Source organism: Pholis gunnellus (genome assembly GCF_910591455.1).
Source record: "Pholis gunnellus genome assembly, chromosome: 11".
In the NCBI taxonomy this organism is placed as follows: Eukaryota; Metazoa; Chordata; class Actinopteri; order Perciformes; family Pholidae; genus Pholis; species Pholis gunnellus.
The window spans coordinates 17817035-17840544 of record NC_136538.1 but is presented as its reverse complement, the minus strand read 5'-3'; the positions used below and the strand labels follow the sequence as shown (position 1 = coordinate 17840544).

At 42.1% G+C, this 23510-nt stretch overlaps 1 protein-coding gene across 1 annotated transcript in view; it reads left to right on the top strand.

The window, feature by feature from the left end:
* Nucleotides 1-112: 112 nt before the first annotated feature.
* Nucleotides 113-23510, top strand: part of grid1a (glutamate receptor, ionotropic, delta 1a) — a gene marked incomplete at both ends in the record, with an annotated part of 190453 nt that continues 167055 nt past the window's right edge. Inside the window, 2 exons of the mRNA XM_079169360.1 lie at nt 113-191; nt 1697-1852. Coding sequence (XP_079025486.1) covers nt 113-191; nt 1697-1852 — 235 coding nt within the window. The remainder of the gene's footprint in view (nt 192-1696; nt 1853-23510) is intronic.

The following is a 23510-nucleotide window of genomic DNA, read 5'->3' as shown; positions in this document are numbered from 1 at the left end:
CTGGGTTTTGATCATCTTTTTTTCTTTTTTCTTTTTTTCTCTGGGTGCTCCATTTGGACAGTATAGGACAGTCGAGCAGAGCTTGGATGAGCTGCTTCGCTGAAATCCCGAGATGGAGTTTCTGCTGATCTGCCTTTCCCTGTGGATATTGCAATGCAATTCGGCCAAAGCGGACTCCATCATACATATCGGTAAGCATCCGATAAAACAAACATGCAGTTGGGTTAGACAGGTATAAAAAGGCAAAGCGTGCGGGGATAAAGCTCAGCCAGCGCATACTGCGTTGAACACAGGATTTCGGTGAGAGGGCGGGATAAATAGTCTATTCAGCTTGCATCCTGTGTTTAAGCAACACTTTGACTCTCAAGCGAGTTGAAAAGTTGGCGTTTTATAAACAGCCATGTCTCTGACCTTTACTGCCACAGCTGTTTTCTTATTATTTACTGCAGTTATTTATTTATCAGCCTTTTTCTGCAGACATTTCTTACACTTTTCGACGGCTAATCGATGCATTCATGTTGGCTCCAGATCTAAACCTCTCCACCGTTGGCCTGGAAATTGCAAATTCTGTATTCCAAACACGGAGTACAGTGAGTATAGGGCCTGTATCGCAGAAGCTTTGACGAAATTAATGTCCAATAGCCAAATGACTGAGGCTTTTTTAGACCAAGCTCTTGTCTGTCCCCGACAAGCCTCAACTTTCACCGGAACGTGACTGCAATGTCAAAAACATAACGGAGGGAATGTCCGTGGAGTTTCGTTTTAGAGATGCAAAACGCATATAGAGCCTCTTTGTTCTCAAACTTCAAACCAGAACTGCCTTTTTTTACAGAGATTGGGGGGGGGGGGGGGGGGGCTATAAACTCATCACGATGTTCAAATGATTCTGATCCGTTTGTCACACTAAGTAATTGCTTTGGTTTATGTTCCCCTTTGCATGCACACAGTCACGTAGCCACTTTTATATGACTGGCGTTGTAGTCTCAGATAAAAATGTCAATGTCACTGTGAGCAGATTTTGTCTCGGTGCTCCTCCGCTTCTGCTGCAGCTGCTGCTGCTGCTGGTGTTCACAGTTTACTGCAACAGTCTGGCAAGCAGCAGGTGCTCAGTCACTGGCTTAATACAGAGGTGGGACTCCATCCAGATAATGTTGGCTGATGCCCGGCATAGCGTACGGGTAGCCTACCCCAATTATGCTTCTCATTTCCTGAAACCTTTTTCTGTGATATATGTGCGTCTCATAATAGCTGCTGATGCCATAAACAGAGGAAGAAAGAGGGGAGGAGGGGAGACAGTTAAGCTTCAGTATGCCTCCCGCACCAGGCCTGTAATGCTTATTTGGGAGGGTGCCATCGATCTAGTAGACACAACGGGCATTTCTTTTCTAAGTTTGTCTACTTTATGCATCAATTACGAGAGTTTCTGTGATGTGGCCGTGTCGCTCTCCATGGTGCTGAAATCTTGTCGGGCGCACTCTGATGCACATGTTGCGCAACTTCGATGCAAAATGAACCACAAACAGATCGATTTCACTTACCGTCACTAAACTATGCATCACTTTGACGTGCTTTGGACAATGCACATGCACTACTGAGTCTTGAATAGCAATGGTTTGTTCATGAAGGTACCGTGCAATCACACTTCAACCCCTCGTCTTTTCCCTCCAAATGACGTGTGATTTATTCTATTCAACAGGTGCCATATTCGAGGAAAACGCTGGGAGAGATGACGAGATTTTCCAACTTGCCATCTCAGATCTGAGTCTGAACGATGACATTTTGCAGAGCGAGAAAATCACCCACTCAGTGAAACTTATTGAGCCAAACAACCCTTTCCAGGCTGTGCAGGAAGGTAAGCTCCCCCCCCCCTATAATTTCTGCTATAAATTGCCCCTTCTGTTTGATTTGATTACTCAGGCCGCAAGGCGCGTCAGGAAGGCGCTCTCCTTCTCTCAGTCGCTTCTACTTACAATCAGGCCAGAAGTCCGATGCGTTAAAGACTGCCTTGATTTTGCAGCTCTTTTGTGCTATGAGCTGATGCCGTTTCATTTCACATGTTGATCAGTCAGTGTGGTCGCTCAGGAAGCAGTCATTGTTGATGAGTGCAATGGTTCTGTGTGTGTGTCTGTGTCTGTGTGTGTGTGTGTGTGTGTGTGCGTGTGCGTGTGTGTGCGTGCCACTGTACCAAAGCAAGGTGTCTTCTGTGGTTGAAAAGCTAGGTGGAAGCATTGAGTTAGGGCACAGCAGCTGAGGATAATATGTTATGTGAGAACAAAAATCATTTCAAGATGATCAAATGTAATTTCAGCACCAACACTCCACTTCTTCAATCGCATGAGAGTGAAAAATATTTCCAGCTTTTATGTCTCTTTTGAAGGATGAGCACCGAATGTCGTTCGTGCACATTTATCAACCTTCAGATTTTTCCTTAGAATGTTTCGTCTGCCTCATTTGGTTTCCCCATAAGTGCTCAGAATATACACACCTCCACAAACCACACTCGAAATTAGCAATGAAATTATTTTTGTCAAGGTTATGTCTCAGTCATTGAAAGGTGGTCCCATACTGCAAAAGTGATTAAAATTCTTCCACTAAAATAAATCAGTAAGACTTTAATAGGTTCGTAGGGACCTTCAGAGGCTGTTTATGTCCCCTGCAGTTCGTTACCAGCCTGTACTTTTGTCCCAAGTTGCAAAAAAGCCTTGATGAGGCATTACTATTCATAGTTCTCCTGACAGACACAGAAGGGATGTCCTTCATTTTACTATAATTATCCTATGTCATTTAGCAGTGGTCCTCTCCAATGTCTTAGATATCTAGTATTCTTATTCACACTACTTTTGAAAACTTAAATCCTGATGAGGCTCACGAGAAGCAGAGTGTCATTCGGGCTCTGGAAATAAAAGTAATCAGAGAAGATATTCCAAGTTGCTGCTGCGGAGATAAGATTAGAAAATAATTATTACACACACGTATGACTTGGCTAATTCATCGGTCGCTGTTGCTTGAGATGCAAAAGTGTAGTAATTAAACAGACTTGCCGGCAAATCATTTTCCATTTGTGCAGTGCTCTGATTATTTCAGTAGTGTAGTCAACGACGGAGTGTTTAACCCGACACTTGGTGAAGAGTTTACACAGTAAACTTTGAATACTAATTACCTTAAAGTTGTTGTCTTTAGACAATCCCCCAGATAATACATTTTTTAAATGCACGCCTGTACAAATGCCTAAAGGACATACAGAAGTTGTTGATAATGCTGCAAAAAAAAAAAAAAAGATGCGACGAGAATTTGTAACAGCACAGCTTGTTATTGCTCATTGAAATTGTTCAGAGTTTATTTCCTCTGCTTGAATTGCCTTTTCTTTGCCTTGATTGGGTATCATTTAACATACTTAATTACTGTTTACGGTTCGACTCCTGATAATCAAATATTCGCAGAAGCGGCTGATTAGGGGGCATTCAGTTTCTGGAGAGAGTTGGGAATAACGTGCAGTCTTTGACGTGACGATCAATGGGAGGCCCCTGACTCTTGCACTAGCCACACGGCAGGGTGTTGAGTGACAACCGGGATAAGTCGACCTTTTGCTTTGCTCTTTTGTTCGCTGCCATCCCACTGTGAGTGGCAGTGAGGAGGACCTCGCCATTGCACGGCGAAAAAGGGAGGGGATAGATGGGCATAAGCGGGGAGAGGAGGCGGCGAGGGGTGAGTTAGGGGAATGAGGAAGAGATGATAGAGGTGGAGAAGATAGTGGCTGTCGCAACGAGGAAGGGAGGGAGATTAAGGGTGAGAAGAGCAATGAGGATAAAAATACCTACGAGTAACAGCAGAAAAAGAGAGAAGAGAATTATGATCAGGTCATGAATAAACATGAGTGGACGGAAGAAGAGGCTGGAGAAGAGTTAAGATAGGAGTGAGGTGATGGGGAAAATGTATCAGCCCAGTGAGAGAAGTAGTTGCAGCGTCATGTTTGTCCTCATTTGGCTTCCTTTGTCCTTGCACTGGTGGAACATATATTAACTAGGATGTCACACCGCCACCATGCATGCAGACACATTCAGTCCTCCCACGCTCTTATCGTTTAAAGATGACGGCTCAAGGCTGGCTGGATATACTGCTTGACCACACAACTGGCAGATGCTGTCCTATATATAGGCCAGAACAACTGGAGAGAATGAATAGGGCGACTTCCACACTGGGAGCGAAAACTACACTGGGAGGAATATCTATCTCGGTGGTAGCTTATCTGAAGCCTGTCATGAGGTTTTTAGATGCCATCAGCTTGCAATACTGTCACAGAAAACAACAAACACGCATTTGATCAGTGCAACAGCCTCACCCCATATTTATGCTATTTCCCCTTCAGTTCTTGTACTTTATAGAGATCAAGATAAGATACAGGCAAGGATGATAAAAATGGGAAAAATCTGTTTTAAAAAAAAATACACATTTCTCTGGAAGGGAAGGTTGCAATGACTCCTACAATGTTGCTATGCATGATTTAACTGCTGCCATTCTGACCAGTTCTAACGTTAATGCCTCACTTATCTAGTAACTGCCAGTCATCACTCTGGAGAGCCAGTCTGGGTCTCACAAGGATGTGAGCGTCAAGTCAGCAATGACCTGAGAAAGTTTAAATTCAGAGCATGGCCCCAGCCTATTACGATACCAGTGTCATCTGAAGGTACATTACAATAGTTGAATGTCTCAAGAGTATAATACGTCTGAGTGGCATCTAAATCAGGCTGTGACAACTGTTAAAATAAAGGATTGTGCATTCTAACTGGTTCCTCACACATCTTGAGATTTGTCCCCCCAGATTATTTCCACCTTGATTTAAAACTATAAGTTTGTCCTCTGGGCCAGATAAGCATACATAAGAAACAAAGCTTTAATAACTTTTATCTTGTTTTGTCTTCTTTTATTCAAAGGACATGGCACAAAGGGGATGGCAAAGCTGCCAACCTTGCTGTGTGATTATGTAAATCCAAATTTATACATATTTCAAGTAAAGTTGAGCCTGTGAGGCGGATTGTTTTTTGCTGTGATTGCTCAGAGGATGTGTTTACATAGATTACCAAATGTAAGGATTCACCCATTTGAAAGGATTGTGATAGGATGGGGCTGGAACCATTTAGTGTTTGTGCAACATTTTGGATTTTTCTTGGCATCAAAGCATTTACGGGCAAAACAAAATGATGAAAACACTTCATAAAAAGATGATGCAATGGTTCTTACTTGAATATTCTGGGGGGGGGGGGTCGCAACTCAAAAAGGTTGAGACAACTGCTCTAATGTACCATAAAGACAACTAACAGAGAACCACAATGTCAAATTGCCATTACAGCTCCAGGTGCATTTTGAAATTTTGACCTGATGATGGCGCTAGATAAAAAGTCATGGGCTCACCAAAGTCATTAGGATTCATTCTCTGGGGTCCATGAATGTCTGTACCAAATGTCATGCCAATCCATCCAGTTGTTGTTGAGGCTCTTCAGTCTGGTCCAAAGTGTTGGACCAACCGACATTAGCTAGCGTCGCTAAAAATGTTGAAACTAATCACCATACCACACACACACACACACCGTTGGACATACATTCTAAGGGGTTTACAGATTATGCTAATTGTTATTCAATCAATTGCCACCTTTTTATAGCAGTGGTTTAAAAATCATTTTTTTACGAGGTGAACCCTGCAGGTTCCCAGTTCATTTTAAAACATGCACTTAGCAGTGAGACAACATAGCCATCTGGACACAGTTAGAGGAAGTAGATCCCTGCTCCTCTAATGTGCAGTAATTTGTTGAGTGTACTGTCCCACTGAGTCCTTTTCACACACCCCACCACTAGTGACCCTCCATTTTCATCCAACCTCTGCCAAGGTAATGTCAAGGAGGATTTCATTCTTCACTCTTTCTGGCCCCGTAAGCCAATAGACTTTGAAGAGAACTTGCAGTGCAATTCTTTTTTCTCCTCCTTTTGCTCAATCTGTAATGACAAAAGGTGATATAATGGTTCCTTTAAAAGTGTTGACATAGGTAATGTAATATCCTCCATCTGATTCTCTGGTTATGACAACTCATTACTCGCTGTGCTCCAAACGTGATGGAATGCTGCCCTTTCACTATTATTGTCCTGGTGAATTTTATAATGCTGCATAAATCTTGGTAATGGATTTGTTTGTTTGTTTTATTACTTTTTACCAGCTCTACACAGATGGGGAGGGGGGTGATCAGGCCATTTTACCGGCCCCTGTTAATTACCCCCCAGTGGTTATTTTAATCCGTCATAAGCTCTTCAATGGGCTGTTTAAAGGCCTGCTGGTACCTTAATCAGCTAAGTGATGTTGCGGCAGAGGTATACCCTTCACCATTTAATCCCTTCACACTGTAAGGCCCACCACTTAGCATCCGTGTAGGGTTAACCTTTAGCTGGTTGCATACTGGTGGTCCAGTTTGTGCTAAAGAAAATCTTTAATCCCCGTTTAGAAGAGCAAAAGTTAAAAAAGAGTATTACTCATTTCAGCCAAAATAATAAATGATGTCAGTTGCCAAAGGGTAACAAGAAAGATCAGCTCAGCCAGTCTGAAAAAATTAATAAATCTAGTTAGCATATAATGTTAATGTCCGGCTTCTGCCAGTCCAATTGGTTCAGCAGTAGCACAAACAAAGCCAAAGGTCATTTTCAGACCCGCAGTTTGTGTGCTTTGTTCCAATTCAGGGACTAATTAAAAACAATTGTTGCATTTGCCGCTCGCTTCGTTTTTTGTTCACACAGAAACATATACAGTAGCGTAAAAGTTGCGAACAAACTCTCCTTTCTCTTTCTTCTTTCCTTCTTTATGATGCAGCACCAGCAGGGTGTTGGTTTGTTTATGTACTTAATATACGAGTGTTCATTAAAATATATTAAAACATTTATTATGAAATACATAAGAAATGTTGATTCTGGCTGGAACAAAATATATAATAAGAAAATAAATACCTTAAAACTCCTTAGCCGCCAGAGATGGCCTCATACAGTTGCATAGCACCACACACCCGCATGGCAATTATTCTTCAGATGACACATCAGGTAAACTCAACTAGAATACCTTCATAAAACTGGGCTTCTCATCATGAGCTACTTCTCAAATCAGGCAAATGCACGAGCCGACGCCACCTTCCATAGGACATCTTGTTTTGGCTCGCATCAGAGTGTGATTGCTGAGTTCACATATCTCCAAACCAACCGAACTTCAGGGCGATTCGCTCCAGGGTTTTGAAACGACTAAGTGCAGAGGAGATAGGTGTGAAAACGGCAGAATGACTTCTGCGTTCTGCCGCCAGCAGTCGGTTTTACGTTCTGTTGCTAGTAGCAACCACTACTGTCACAGTTGCACAGCAGCTTAACTGACGTCGCTACATCCACCATTTTGTCAGATCTGAGTCCAGGCAAATATTGACAAGACAGACTTATTTTATCTACTCCACACATACCCTTGTTGGTGCATCATCTGGTAGCTATATTCCGTTTATCACAGAGGCTTTGCGACTGTTGATTTGTGATTTAGTCGTTTCTCCAAGCTAGCCACGCTGCTAGCCATCTGCTCATGCGTTGCTAATACAACATTCAGTCGCCCAGTTGGGTTAACTGTTGCAAAACCTCAAATTCTATCCGTTGTCATCCACCTTTATTGGAAGTGTGTTGAGCTCGCTGCATCGCTGTGCACCTACATGCATCGTATGCTTTTTAATTAAATTAATAGTGTAAATAACAGTCTAATATCAATTTAAATGAAGACATTTGGAACATGACAAGTAGTGTAGATAAGCTGGTACTAGCTCATGTGAATGAAGGTATGTCAAACTGTAAAGGTTGGGAATGACTGTAATAATCAATACATATAATTAATTCATTAATTCACCATTCAAAACTATGCACACAAACACACTGAGCCATTCACCTTTGGCACTGCACTGCAAATATTACCTTCCATATCAAACATACAGCGGGTAAGATTTTGTTTGTATTTTAGATTTGGTGAATGAACGCTGAGACACATGAACACACACACACACACACACGCACACACGAACACACACACTTGAAACAGCTGTCCTGCCTTCTATTGACCTGAGAAGTTGTATCTTGATTTTGGTCTGCCACGCTTGGTTTGAGCTCCTGATGTCACAGTGAGAGATGCCCACATTACTGCTGCTTGTGTGTACTGTTCATATATTTGTTAATTAACATGGCAGCAACGAATGTGTGATTAACAGTATATCGCAGGGCTTGAATGTGTTGGTATTGTATTTTTGCTAAGTGCCATGCTTTTGTGTGTTATGGATATGTTTGCAGTGCTGTATGTTAAGTGCTGTGGTTGTTTAGTTCCCTGTTGACTGCTTACTACACACTGCTGTACTCATTCTTTGCTCTGTCTGCTTCCTTACAACTCATTCTATCTCCTTGACGAGATTTACAAGGCACTATCCTGCTTCTTTTGTAACACGGGTCACTTTTTCTGTCACACTTCAGCTGTTATGTAACCGACTGAGTTCTATGGATTATACAAACCTCTTCTTGTCCTTCTATACCTGTGACATTCACACCATAGAGTGTGGATGACACAAGGGAGGCCCTATGGGACCTGTTGTCCACTGTGGGCTGACAGACTCACTAAAGAATATGTATTCCTCCAGCTTTTCTTTTAGAATAGCCACAGTCAGCAATGTCTGGCAACTGCTGCAGAGCAAGAGAGCCAAATACAGAGCGGGAGGTCAAGGCTGTTAAATGCTGGATCTGCTTAGTAGGCCTACAGGTTTTGTCCTCTGTGCTGCACACGAACAGCCGGTCAGTATTCCTCTCCTGCAGTGGGATGCATCTGTGTCGCATAGTCTCAACAGCTGTAACAGATGTCTCATTTGGCAGTTCTCAGATTTCTCTTGAAAGGAGTAGAGAGACATTTTATCCAATTATATGTTTAAAAAAATTGAAGACTTTGAGTCTGTGAAGACTTAAAAGCGATTTTGGCTTTTGAGTCAGAAGGCTTGATCTGTTGATTAACTTAAAAAAAAATAAAAGAAATTCACTTAAATGCCACGTCTGATCTGTATTCATCTGCAGTGTGCTGAATGTCACCATGTGCGGGGATCTTAATATTTTAATTTGAGTAAACAGGGCCAGTGACGTGCAGAGTCCCACAAATAGATAAATAAATCAAGATAGGGAATATTTCAGTTTTTTCAGGAAACTGGGAAGTTATGTTTGGTGTGCGCTGTAAACAGAATTACTGTGTTGAGCTAATTAGAGAGAGTGGCAGTCACATCGGGCCTTTGTGCCTTTATGTATTCATCACACTCCCCATGCTGCCTTACTGGCAGACAGCTGAGGGCTGATTTCAAAGTATTCTCATTGCTTTTTTACACTGGCACATTTGATTTAGGATGTTCTGGGGGGGGGGGGGGGGGGTCATTGTGTATAAGGCTGACTAATGGCTTCTGGGTGGTATGATGTCTGTCTGTGTGTGTGAAGGACAAATGCAGGAAAAAACACATTTGAAAAGCGGATACATTCTGAATACAAATCTTGATTGATGTTTGACTGTTCCTCCCATGCTGTGCACAACAATCCTAAATTTGGCATCAGAGAATATTATGTGGGTCATTTACCACTGTCAGACGATGACATGAAACTAGCAGGCGACCAAATTCATCCTTCTGTAGTTGTTGTTTGAGAGTCATTCATCACCTGTATTGATTTCTCCGATATGACAGCAGCATCTGATGTATGAAGAACGGATAAAACAGCAAGAAATATATCAGACCACCTGCACACATGCCAGACATAACTCAACGAGCTGCCTGTTATGCATACACGTGAATACACAACATATGCTTTCAGCATTCACAGGTCTCTCAGTCCCATGTCTTATTCATGTTCCTGTCTTCTCTGGTGTGACAGATTTACAACGAGCTGTAGAGAACACTGTGACAGATGTTAGTGCTTTGCCACGACCCCAAACAGACCCCAAACACCGCTGGGGATTGGCCATCAATACTACTCTACCTGTTAAAACGAGGGGGGGGGGGGACTGAGACAGAGAGGGGAGCGAGCGAGGCAGAGAGAGGTGGCCCAAAGGGGATGTCCCGTCCAGTCAGATTGATGCTGATGAGGCCCCCGGTCTCCATCCATTGTAATACATCGCAGTCCCACGTGTTACAAGCATCATCTCTCTTTGTACACACTGTTATGCTTCGACTTTATTGAGCTGCTGGGATGACGGGCACTGGAAGGGTGGCGGAGATACAGTGGGCGTATGAATGTTAGGAGAGGATTTGGTTGTTGGTACAGTGTGGTTTGAATATATGCCTTTGTGTGTGTGTGTGTGTGTGTGTTTGAGGTGTTTTTATTGAAGCTGGACAAATGGTGCTGGTTTGTTGAGAGGTAGTCTCTTCTGATGCTGACTAGCTCAAAGGGAAGTGTGTATAATTTACAACCCACCAACCTGCACTATTGGCAGCAAGACGACTTCATTCCAGGAGGGAAGACAAGGAGCAGAAAATCAGCCCCTAAGTAAATCCTATTAGAGGCTAAACAGGAGTCAGCCAAAGAAGAGCGGCGCGGCTATCTCCGACTTCACACTCTTTTCAGGCAGACGAAGGAGGGAGACGCAGTGGGTGAGGAGAGGGAGTGGAATAGGAGTCTTAGTGAGGGTAAAGGGGTGAAGCAAAGTAAACTGGCGAGCAAGCGTGATGACGAGGGGGAAAAAGCGGGATGATGCAAGTGGCAGAAGCCAGAGGGAAAGATAATGCAGTGGGGGGGGGGCAGAGGCTGGGAAATGTCGGGCCGTCTGGAAGACAAGTCGGGCGAAGTCATTCGGACGCAGCTCACGAGCCTCATCGATGAAGAGATGCCAAAATGTATTTGGGAGCTACTGTTTGCATTACTGCCCAAAGACACGGATACCGAGTGGGACCATCTGTCACAAGAATCCCCCCTCGCTGAGTCTCTGACTCTCTGTCTCTCTCTCGCTGCCATGGGTCCTCTACCATGCCCAGGCAACATGGATTTTATCCAAAGATGAGGCTAAGCTAGTGTGTAAGCCCTCCCTGAGTGAAATCAAAACCCAGCTTAAACCTTTTGAGTGGAGGCCTAAAAGAGTGTAGAGGGCGAAACATGCAGGCATCACTGAAAACTGGGTCAAACAGCACCCTAAGATATACTTCAAACTGTTTGGCTAATTAATACGTTTTTTTACTGGAAATCATCACAAGCCAATTAAATATTACTCAGCTTTTTGAACTTAATGATGGACTGATTTATTCTTTGAGTCACTAGTTTCTGTGCACATTCATCTACGGTCTTCCCTTTTTACTGTAACAGTATTTCCTCCAGCACATCTATATTTTACATGGTTTAACATGTTATCGCCTGTAATTGGTTAAGATGCACGTGTTCAGTTTATTGCAATGATGAGAAAAAAAACACAGCAGATCATGTGTCTTACTTCAGCTGATGATAGAGATAAGTCTCCGTAAATAATGAATTTCTCATTGTTTTAGTACATATTTCAGTATTACAGTAAGTCGGCCGCGATGCGTCACGTTATCTAATCCATCGCATTACCACATCAAGACAAACCCTCCTGGGAGCACTTATGGGAGGTGTAGGCCTAATTTCTGTCGTACTTACCCGTCACAAGTGTGTGAGTTGTCTGTTGGTCGTATATCAAAGCAAGGTGTCATTGTTGGGTTTCAATCATCACTGTAAAAAGCTGTTGAATTTATTTAAAAAGGTTGGGGCTAAAATCACAGACTATGTCATGACAATGACACACTCTTAAGTTAACAGAATGATTCCACGAATATGTGAATATTGTTAATTACTTTGGTCTGCGGTGCATAGTGATGGTCACCCCTGCTGTCAGCTGAAGCCACAGAGGTACTCCACCGTGCATCGACATTTTAGCACTGAGCCAGATTCACAACCCAGACTCTTTCTTTGACAGTCATTTCATGTTTCACCTCTCTTTTTCATGGACACGTCACATTCACACAGTTACACTTCCACACTTGGAAGCTGGCCAGTACAACCACAGTCTGATCTGCTGGCCACTGAACAGCTCTCCTGGAACATTGACTATGATCATCATCAGTTAAACGTGTGTTAAATTTCATGCAATCCATCCAATATTTTGTTGAGACCTTTCACTAAAGAATATAAATGTGAACCTCAGGGTGGCACTTGAGGGAATGTCAGGGCATCGCCAAAGTCAGATGGATACATTGTCTGGGAACCATGAAAGTCGGGACGAAATATTGTGCCAATCCACCTGGTAGGTGTTGGGATAATTCACTGCATGATACAAATACTTGATCTATTGGTGGCGCCAGAAGAAAAGTTGGACGATCACCAATTCGGATTCACCCTCTGATCTGGTTGTTATTGAATTTAGAGATAATTAAGTCTGGACCAAAGTGGTAGACTTACTGACAAACATTAGCATCCTTAGAGCCAAAGAGCTAGTGTGACAAAAATATACATAGATGTAAAATATTTAAGTAAATATTGTATTAGCCACCTTCATGCAGGGTAGAGTCGTGGTATTGCAGCAGTGCTGAGATGTATATTCTGATGTACCAGCTGTCATTAGCATTACTGTTAGCTCATCTGCTGTGTAAACAGGTCTAATGCCTTCACATTTAGAGACTAAACTGGGTTTGTCAGTCTGTAAGGTTTTTGAACCAGATTTTTGATCACCACACTATCTGAACATTTTTGTTGTTTTTTTTCAAAGCTTGAACCATGGCCACAGCATGTAAGATGTTTCAGCAGGCTCAAAGCCTTCTGACTGGGCCATTGACTTTTCTTTTAATTTGACGTCAGCTGGATGCATGTTAAGGAGGATCACTTTACTCAGAGAAAGAGGTGACGAAGAGAGCCGCGTTAATGCACCGTTTCAAACCCAAGGCAATGTGCTTTATTTCACTTGAATGACACAACAGGTTAATCATCTCCCATTATCATGTCACCCTGAGACATGCAGTCATTTTGTTTGCCTCAGACGACATGTTTCCAAAACATTTCCCTGCGACAGTTTGCCGGTGTCATCTCAATCCCTTCAAGATTGCTTTTCCCACAAAGAAATAAAAAGCACATTAGGACTGTGTAAATAATTACAAGGTGCACCGTCGTAGCTTTTACTGTGTATGTAATTGATCGTCAGTTTGAGCTTATTTCACCTGTCATGCAGATTTGGTACATCTTTGTGTGCCTTGCCTTGAATGTTGACGTTTTTGTGTTACCGTGGGGCTCAAAATCGGCAACACCGCCCCTGAGAACCAGGTTCCATTTCCAGCTTGGCCCGGTGCTAGAGCGAAACGGTATAAGCTATGTCTTTATTTGTAAAGCTATTGTCGTCATGCGTCGTCACTTTGATTGGTACAGCTGTTTGAGCAATTAGACCAGCGATCCGATCTATTGTATCGTTCACTTCACATACATGAACCAAAGGCCCAGGACTGCTTTGCACTTGTTGTTGCGCTTGCAAGGTTAAACTAGCCTATATGCTGGCCCATGATAACTCTATATTAGATGCCCTGTGGAGAAAAGGGCCTTCTTAAGTGTGTCCACAGAGGGGTGGTCATCAGAAGCAGGCACCGTATTGTTATTGTCTGGCCAGGCTTGTTCTTGTCCTCCAGATAACATTTAATATACGAGTTCAAGATGTGAAGGCACATGACAAGTGGCTTTAAATATTATAAGCATATGCCCGGACTCTCACAAAAGGGAATTGCATAATGCATGTGCTCATCCGTTATATGACTCCATGTATATATTGGAGACAGTGGTCCTCTGTATGGTTCTTGAAAAGGAGTAATATACCATCCACCATGCCTCAGGATATCTTCTGTTTTTTCAATAAGAGGAAAAAAATCTGCAAGTCTAGTGAAGAAGATTTAGCTTAATTTTTATAAACAACATAAAAATCGGCCTGTGAAGACCAGATGGGATCTTTTTTTTCAGTTCAAACAGCAGATTTTTCTGTTGCAATTATTACTATACAGTCAGAAAAGAAGCACGAGAATATTTTGACACTGGAAAAAGCAACACCCACCCAGCAACTTGCAAACGATGATGTGGTTGGTCTTTATGTTGCACTCTGTAACAGGGTGTCTTAAACTCCATCCAGGTAGAAATTGGACAAAGGTACACACACATACACACACACACACATAGCAAAACAACCAACATGCCCTCAGGTGGAAAATAAGATCGGCTCGAGTGATTTTCAGCCACTTAGAGCCTTAGTTTTCAGTGCCTTCACCACTGGCACAGTAGCAAACTGTGACCTGGGCAATAACAGAAAAAAGAAATGTACTAAAATGCTTAGAAGAGCTACATTTTTACGAGGTCAAACACGGGGAACACAACAAAAACTTTTAGTTTTCTGGAGGCTTATTATTCCTGGACAAAATCAGTATCACAATCAGAAAAAGAAGCCTTAAAGGCGGTATGAAAATATACAAAAGAGATGAGTAAGAAGCGAAGAGAAGCAGGATCGCCTGGAGGGTAGAAGGAGTGGAACAGTGTTGGAGGAGGAGGAGGTGGCAGCGTTTCAGATCATCTCTCTATCTTTCCCTTTTCTCTTGGATAGCAGGAGGATGTCTATCAAGGCGATGTCATTATTTCTGGCAGTGACAGCTTCCTGCTAGCAACGCCCTGACAGGCCGTGCGACCAGGAAGAGAGGCTAGCAAAATGAGGCATCTCCCCGTTGAATACATGTCCCTCACTGACTCACCGCATGCCCACTCACTGCCTTAACAAAGCCTCCATTTAACAGCACAAAAATGGAAACTCTTGGACACAGGCGCATTCATTCCGGCACAAACCGTGTTTGTGCTTTTGTCACAGGCTTGTATGTGGTTGAAGAGAGTTCACTCTGTGTGTGTGTGTGTGTGTGTGTGTGTGTGTGTGTGTGCGTGGATTTACAACAAACTAGATTGCTTGTTATTCCTGCATTGGCGCCATGCTAATGAATTGCAATTCTTCAAAAACCACATAACAAGATGTCAAGTTTCGACTATGCTGCATGGTCAGGATGCACTCTCCTGTCATCATAATAAACCGTGTGTGTTGTAGCAAAGTGCACTTGGACCGAGCCATTTAATGCCTTGATCCAATGCACCCATTGATATGGCAACGGCTCCCGACTCGAGACAGCAGATTTTCCCCGTCCACCTGTTGACGAGGGAGAAACAAGGCCGAGAGACATAAGAGTGGAAATGCGTTGCGTTTGCAGGCGAGATAAAAGTCGAGGCGCATGCCGGAGCGCGAGGGAGGCATTATCATTTAAAACATCTGTCATAGGCGCAATGATTTTCTCCCACTCGAAACATGATATAACTGCATGATGAAATCAGTCACTTGAAGGGGATGTTTGGAGATTTCTTTCTTTTCTTTCTTTTTTGTAGAAATGCCGATACAGACTCTGGAGGGAATTCATATTCTGCGCGTCATAATGACTGCATGCTGAGCTTCGCCCTCTTTTCCTTCAAATTAGCCACGCTCATTTCACAAATGCTTGATATAATGCAATCGTGTGTGTAACAGAGATGGTATTGGAGATTAGCGACAGTAACATTGAGCTTTGTTCTGTGTCATGACAAAGAGAGAGGGAGCGAGCAGTAATGACCCTCTCTCTCCCTTCCGAGGCCCAGTGGGGAGAAAATACATCAGCCTGAGAGTCTGAGTCGCTGCATGGTTTGTGGCTGTTTTTGTATTTGATTTTGTAGTGTCTTCCAGGTCGCAGTGTGCGTTTGTGTGTCAATATTTCAAGGGCTGGCTTCTATTTTTATTTGTCATTAATTTAGTAGAATCTCTTGAGATCACACATCTGTTATTTTTCTGGTTAGTTAAGTGGAATTAAGTACTTGAGCTAAATTTGATTTTAATGCTCTCTCCTGACTTTGATCCCGAAAATATTAATGTGATTTAACCAGGATCAGAGTCCACCTCAACCCTGATGGGCACATTATCCATGTTTAATAGCTCTGAGGGCAGATTGTCTTCGTTAATTGATTGGCTCGGTTTGCTTTACCTTCAAAGACAAGCTGCTCTCGCTGGTTTAAGAACATTTGGAGGGGGATTTATTTTTTTATTACATTTTTTTTGGATTGAAAATTCCTGCCTGGCATCAAGTCCAATTGTTAAGGGGCTAATAGCAGCTTTTGTTGTGAGCCAGATAAGGATTGTGCCGCTGTTGGTGTTCATTAATATGTTTGCAAATATGAATGCATGTGTTTGGATGTGTGTGTTTTGCAGCGGCTCAGTGTCATCCCCCCACAGCGAGGAACTGGCGCACAGCTTTTTGGATTTTGCCTTAAACATTATAAATCTCTGATTACGCGTTCCTCTATCGGAGCGCGAGGTCTGAATAGGAAAGGCTCTTGGAATGTGTCATCAATAATCTCGGCAGTCCTGTAATGCCTTTCAATCCTCAATTTTCAGTGCTGTCAATGCCATTTTAGCTTTTGCCATCTCTTTAAACTAACCCATACCATATCTGTTCTTAGCCTTTCTAATCCAAAGAAGGCCATCTCGACTTCTTTTATTGCCTCTTTATGTCCTATTGCAGTATATCTGACTGTATGTGCAGTATGGATAGAGTTCATCCCACTGCTTTGTTGGCGAGGCGGAAGAGGCTTTAAAAAAACTTTGCAGTAGCTGCTCTCAGAGGAAATGGATTACCCCTGGCACTGGTTTTGGTTGGGATCAATGTTGGGCTTGAAATAGGGAGAACAAAACCACAGTACCAGAGGTTCTTGTGTCCTGTGGTGCTTTACTGTTGATTCATGATCAGGGTTGGTTGACTGTTACTTAGCCACAGACTTCAAGTTTAAATGGGCTGTTGTAAGGTTCTTAAGTACAAAGAGGGCTCAATAAATGTGGTGCTGGGAGTAACATGGCTCAATAAATATATAATGTAGACTGTGCAATGTTTGCTTTGGATACAGCCCACAATTTTACAAAACTTTTACATTATGGTGCATATTCATTTCCATATGGGCTGAGCAGTAATTCATTTTAATCATTGAGTTTCAGCAGAATCCTATCATGATGATCGTGGTCTGTATGATCTTTTCATGTTATCATTCCACACATTTCTGTTGCATAGTTTAATGATCATAGTAAGCTTGCCATGTTGCCCATAGCCCCATGCTAACATCCAGTAGCATATTTAGCTACTTTATTGATTCTGTGTTCCAGTGGAACGCGATGAACAATCTGAAAAGCTCTCAGGCTTCTCATAGTCATTTCATAGTAACAAGGTCGGCCATGTTTATTTTAAGGAGTTGGAAATCAACTTTGTCTACAAAGCAGACGTAGAACCAGGTCAGTTCATTAGGATTTGTCTTCTGACAGAAGGCAATGGAAATGGCAGAAACATGGAAATGTTCCACACACTGTTATTTAATCCGCACATTTGGTTCAGCTTGATTGTAGGTGTAACTGCAAACTAAGGAGAAGGGAGAGGTATGATCACATTATCTCATTTAAGGTTTGACAGCTCGTGCTCCCAAATCATTTATTTCCCAAAAAGGTACCACAAACTTTTGGATCAGTGAAAGCAATAACCAGAAGTTGTGCCCATAATTCATAATTCACTTATCATGGAGCTGGATATATAGTATGTAGGTTTTTGGTCCGCGCCATCTTGTTTTTTCTGCCACCATGAGGGGGTGTAGCTAAGTACAACCGGACATTGAATAAGACATTTTTAGGGGAACAAATGTTACTTTCATGAACTGAAAACTGTGAAAGGGTTAAAGTTCTAAGACGAAAACACAAACAACTCCCTCTAAAGCATACCCTGCTTCATGGTCTACTTTACGCTAAATGGGACCATAATTTACTATATGAACATCATGTTGTCATAAAAAAAGACTTGAAACTAATGATTGAGATCATAAACTAATGTTTACAATGTTTACCGAGATAATAAATCAAGTGAGAAGTTGGGTTATTTTCTCTTAAACTTTTATACAACCGGACTTCTGTTTGCAACCTTCTTTTTTTATTTTTCTTATACGATAGCAAAGTTACCGTATATTTCTGTGGCCGGCTGATAAGCCAGCAGATAATAATGACCCAACAGTTGCCTGACATCTGTTTACAAAACACTCACTTTTCAGACCATTGTGCTAAAAGTCATATCAGCAGCCGTTGCAGAGTCAAGGAGATCCACTTTCATCTCCTTTCTCTGCCTGAGGAATTCGTCTTTGGAGCTCACTTCTCGAACCTTGAGGCTACCACTGAATCTCTAATGATGTGTGCATTTGCTCTTTGCAGACGGAGTAGTTCAACACATAGTTCTCCTGGAGAGGAGTTGGTGCCTATAGGGAATAAAGTTCTACTCATTTTTCCCTGGAGCTGCCTCGCTCTCATCAGTGTGGTGTCAATGCTGGGCTCATTCCTGGACTCATCACACGCTCACGGAGTAATGATCCAGTGATTAAGTCCGATCAGCAGTGTTTGAGCAACAGGATTTGACCGCGCTGTCTGAATTGATGATTCCCTCGTTTAATTCCCTGTAGGGCTCCAGCTTCCAAATGACCTCACCTCCCTCCCCTAAAAGCTGTAATGATCAAAGGAAGGGCTGTCCTTCCATCCACTCAGCAGAAATCACTGCACTCCAGAGTTCAGGCCACACAATTAATAAAGAACCTTTGAAGTTCCCTTTTATTACATACGTATGGGATATTTCAGGATGAGATTATAGCCTTCCATGATCATTAATTCACAGCACAGGCCAGGCACGCACGGTCGCATTCACATTGCAAGAAACAGCTTTTTATGATGCTGTATTATTACTGTGGTAGTAATAAATGGAACCTTTTGTGTATTTTAAAGCAGGAAAAGGTATTTTTTTTGGTCATGCTTGTCTCAACTTCTATTTAAAGATGGAGCAAAGTATTTGTTAGGAGGAATTAAAAAATGTATTTCTGCAGTTTTAGTAACGACATATATCAAACAAAGTAAGGAGTAATTTGCATTGTTATTTAGACTTAACCAATACAAACAATTAGTAATGAAACCTACCAGTGTTCTGTAGACAAATCTAAAGGTAAACAATGTATATTTTTATACCTACTTGCCTGCATATAATACCTGTTAACCTATCTTTTTTATATTGTATTTAGCCTTTAATACATACAGCGCTAAGTTAGAACTAGCAGCCTACTGAGGCTCCAGCCTTGCAGTTCTCTGATGAACACTGTTGACCCTGCCAAGAAGAAACAAAGTGTGGCACTTCTGTTGTTGTTGATACATGTTTATTCTTACTATTTCTTGTCCATTGCCCATGTTTAGTCTCCAGAGGAAATGTCATTATAGACTAAATGTTCAGATCCAGTTCCACTTGTTTTCTCATTACTTGTTTTATATCCCTCTCTGTTGCTCTAATGCTTTGTTTCTGTATTTTTTTTTCTCGTCATATACCGCCCTTCTAATATGGATTAGTTCTGAGGTCGATTTCCCTGAGGGTTGTGGGTAATGCTTAAGCCTGTCAGAGGTCTTACCTGGACGCTCGCTCCGCTCGTATCACATAGATCACAAATTGAATTGATGCTAATTAATTCCATCGTGTTATACTTTGTGCATGAGCTGCCTCTGATTCATGGGATGCTGGCAGTTTTCGCTCTGTCTGTTCCGTATTTACAGCCTGTAAATACCTAAAACCCTCTCTGCTTACGAGGGAGAGTAAAGTAGTGGTGTTGTGCCACAAGCTTTTCGGATGTGATTAGGCTTTCATTAAGTGATGTATACACCCACAATTGCACAGTTTATGTCTAAACAAATCTGTTCACTTTGCCACTCCCAGCTTCTGTATATGTTTGGCACACAGACAAGCAAACACGTGTTGACATCAACTGAGATACAGATGCTTTTACACACTTTTACATGCTTTTTAAAGTACTGTACACATTATGTGGTGTCATAAAGCAGTTTTACAATGTTTCACCCTACAACTCAACCCCTCTCATTTAGTCATTATTGTGTTTTAATTCAAGTTAATATCTGCTCAGGCTTATTAACCTCATTGTAACATTTATGAGGTGTCAATCGTGCTGTGTTCGCAGCCCTTTAGCTCACTTTTAAGGCGTACAATCACACAGAATAAAAGGGATGAATTTGCATAGAAAGCTTAATAAAAAATAAAAAAAAAAACATTTTTAACACTTTGTGATCCAGATTTATTGTAAGTCGTTTTAATATTTAAAAATATAAGTCCGATAATCAGATCTTGGAGGTATAACGGTTAACACATATCAGATTGCTGTCGTGTAAATCCAACCAAAGGGTAAAACCGTGTCCTTTTTAAAGTGGGAAATGGGCTGTGATTTATGTCCAGATCATGCAGCCATTTGGTATGGGCTATTATCCTGCATATGATTATCATTATTCTCTTTTGCCTGTTAATCATGGCAATCTCCCAGGGTATGTTGGCAAGGTGATCACGTTTAATCTGGCTGTGTAAAGACCACTCCACAGAGGTTGTTTTATCACTTAGGAGAGGAGGCTAGCATTATCCAAATGAAAAACAAGCTGAAGAAGAGGCTGATTTGTCACAGGCTGATTAGACCTCTGTCAGGCACTCCTCAATGCTCCTACAGGAGCTCTTCAAGGGCATGGCAAGACACAGAAGGGCCCTAAGAAGCACAACACTACCTTTTTGTTTTTCACATTCAAGCAGTCAATGCTGAAAATCTCCCACCCACTCGTGGCTATATATCCTCCATTGTCCCATGTTCCCCATAGATGAACAGCACACACTCTCCGTGATTGGAGTATGCATATTTGCTTTTACTCCACACAGTCAGTTAAATTTTCTCACCATCAACATTCATTTTGAGATGAACAATACTTAATAGATGCTCTTGAATGAAAAGCTTGGAGGCAGCCGACAAAAAGTTACACAATAAACAGAGCAGCGGGTGTCAGGCATCGGCACTGAAAACAATGGGCGCAGAACAAGTGACGAACAAGAGAATTAGGAAACATCCATTCTTACTCACTTATTCATGAATTGTACAGAGCTGTCAACACAGCTGTGGTGTTCATTCTGTTTGTTTTTTTACGCCTTGATGGGAGAGAATCAAACTTTTGGCACAGACTTTTATGTAATTTTTATAGAAACATGACCCCTATGATTTCCTTTGTTTTATAATGGATGTGGGGGAATTTGAAAGTGTATGAATCACTGCTCATGTTTATATGTGTGCGTGTGTTTTTCAGATTATTTCACCTCAAAGGAAGAGAGCGCGATCGCACAGTAAAACAGCACAAATTACCAGGTCGCATATTGCATAATAAGGCATCTCTGTCTTCTTTTCCCCAGGGTTCCCACGGTTATACAATCCATTCAATACAACCCATTTCAAGGGGTCATTTGCGTCTTCTCCCTGGTGCAATCACAACATCAGCCTCACTAATTTCTCCTGGCCACCTCCTGGTGGAGGGGAAGTTGATACTGTCCTCATTCCTCCAAGTCTCCTCCACAAAGTGGCTCACTAGAGGCTGAGGAATGGCAAAGAAAGAGGAGAGAAGCCATTTGAGGGCCTTGGTTTAGCAAACATCTCTATCTCCTCTGCCAGAGCATCTTTGGGCCATTCACCATGTTTCTGCAAGTACAAGCGCCAGACTGTAGGTAGTCGGTCCAACAAACACTCCGACTTGAAGTATTGAAGTATCGGGTTAAGATCAGTTATTCAGAGATCCTGTACACAAGGTTCTCATGCGTTAAGCTGTCATTGCAAATCGAATACTTTTGGTCCAGCAAAACAAGCCATTTGAAGAACAATAGGCTTTGTTTTTAATAAATGATATACAAAAAAATTATTCAATTAATGAAAATAACAGTCATGATATTAATCAACCATGTCAATTCTATTCATTAAGCCCATTTTAACAAATTTGCCTCACAGGGATTTACGTCTTAACAATAATGTGAAGCCTTCTATTCCTTTGATTCATCAATAGAAATAAGCGAGAACAAAAAAATCATTATTTGTAGCCTATTACAGAGTTGATGTTTGGCTGTGACCTCGTCACCCACCCCGACTCCCTCGTAACCATACATCGACCTCTGCAGAGAATGTCGAGTGATGATAATAATTCCCCCCTAGGGAAACTTAGACTCGGAGGATACAGGTCGATGCTGGTGTGGATGTGGGAGCTTATGAAACTCTGCATGCTGCATCTGTATAGCAGCGCTTTCCGAAGAGCAGTGCAGCAGCAGGCATGGCAGAGATAAAGAAAGAGCAGAGCTCCCAGGGTTTTAATAGACTGCCCCTTTGCAAAGGGTGCATTGGATATACAATATGTTGATGTTTAATTATAGCATTAGACTCAAGTTGTCTGCCTGACTAACCTCTTCGACATGGCCCCGTGTATGTTAAATAGAAACACAATTTGTTTTACCACTGTTGTATTGGTACTTTAATTCAACAGAAGAACCTGTCTATTCTTAACACTTCTTCTAGTTCATCATTTATCATTGGAATAATTTTCGTGTTTATCATTGCAGAAGAGCAACCTGTAGTAGAGGGATAGAAAACCACACCTGAGCGGTTAATAAATGCAGAGAGAGGATGGTAAAATCACACAAAGGGTAGCTCACAGTAGAAATGAACAAGGAGTGCAGTGAACAGTGGGGAGAACAAGGAACATAATTCTCATCGTGTTTCATGCAGTGTGGAAGGCAGGCAGGGCCATGACTTTGATCCCTGGTGTGATGGGCACTCGGGCGAGTTTTAGTATGCTGTGGGCTGGTGGTAGGTGGTAAGAGAGGGAGGTGACCTGAGGGTCTCTGTGCCAGAAACATTTGCTCTGTCCCGATTCCTCTTCCCTGTTTGTTTCCCAGTAGGGGTTCTTTCCAGCATTAATTCTGCTATTGAGCTCCTGTACCTATCCCCAGAAGCCCACTGTTTCCCATTGAGGCGACGTGGGCTTCTATTTGTGATCCAGGGTTAGTTGTTCAGATAACAGCTAACAATTTTCATTCGCTCATTTCACGGTAAATGTACTCACTACACAGAAATTGACACAGTTCTTTGACCCTCTGAGTATAGTGTTTGCACTCCCGTAGAGCCTCCATGGACTCTCGTGGTTTTGGCAGCGACAGCTTGCTGCTGGACGGTGAACACGTACCTGGACACCAGGGGCTGTATTCACAAAACATCATAAAGCTAAAAGCAGCGCCTAACTGGCGGAGTTCATAGAATATGAAGGGCATGTCAATCTAATAGTAATTCACTAAGCCTTTTAGTGCTACACTTAGCTCTACTCATAATCAGTCAGCTCCTGCCGGTTACATGCTTCAAAGCATCAGCATTTCAGAAAAATGCAACTATAATGCATTTTTAAAAAAAACATATTTTGGTGATGGCCGGCTGAGTTGATCAGGATTCAGTTGGCTCGCAAACAAATAAAAAAATAATCCAATAACATTGAAGGTGACGACTGG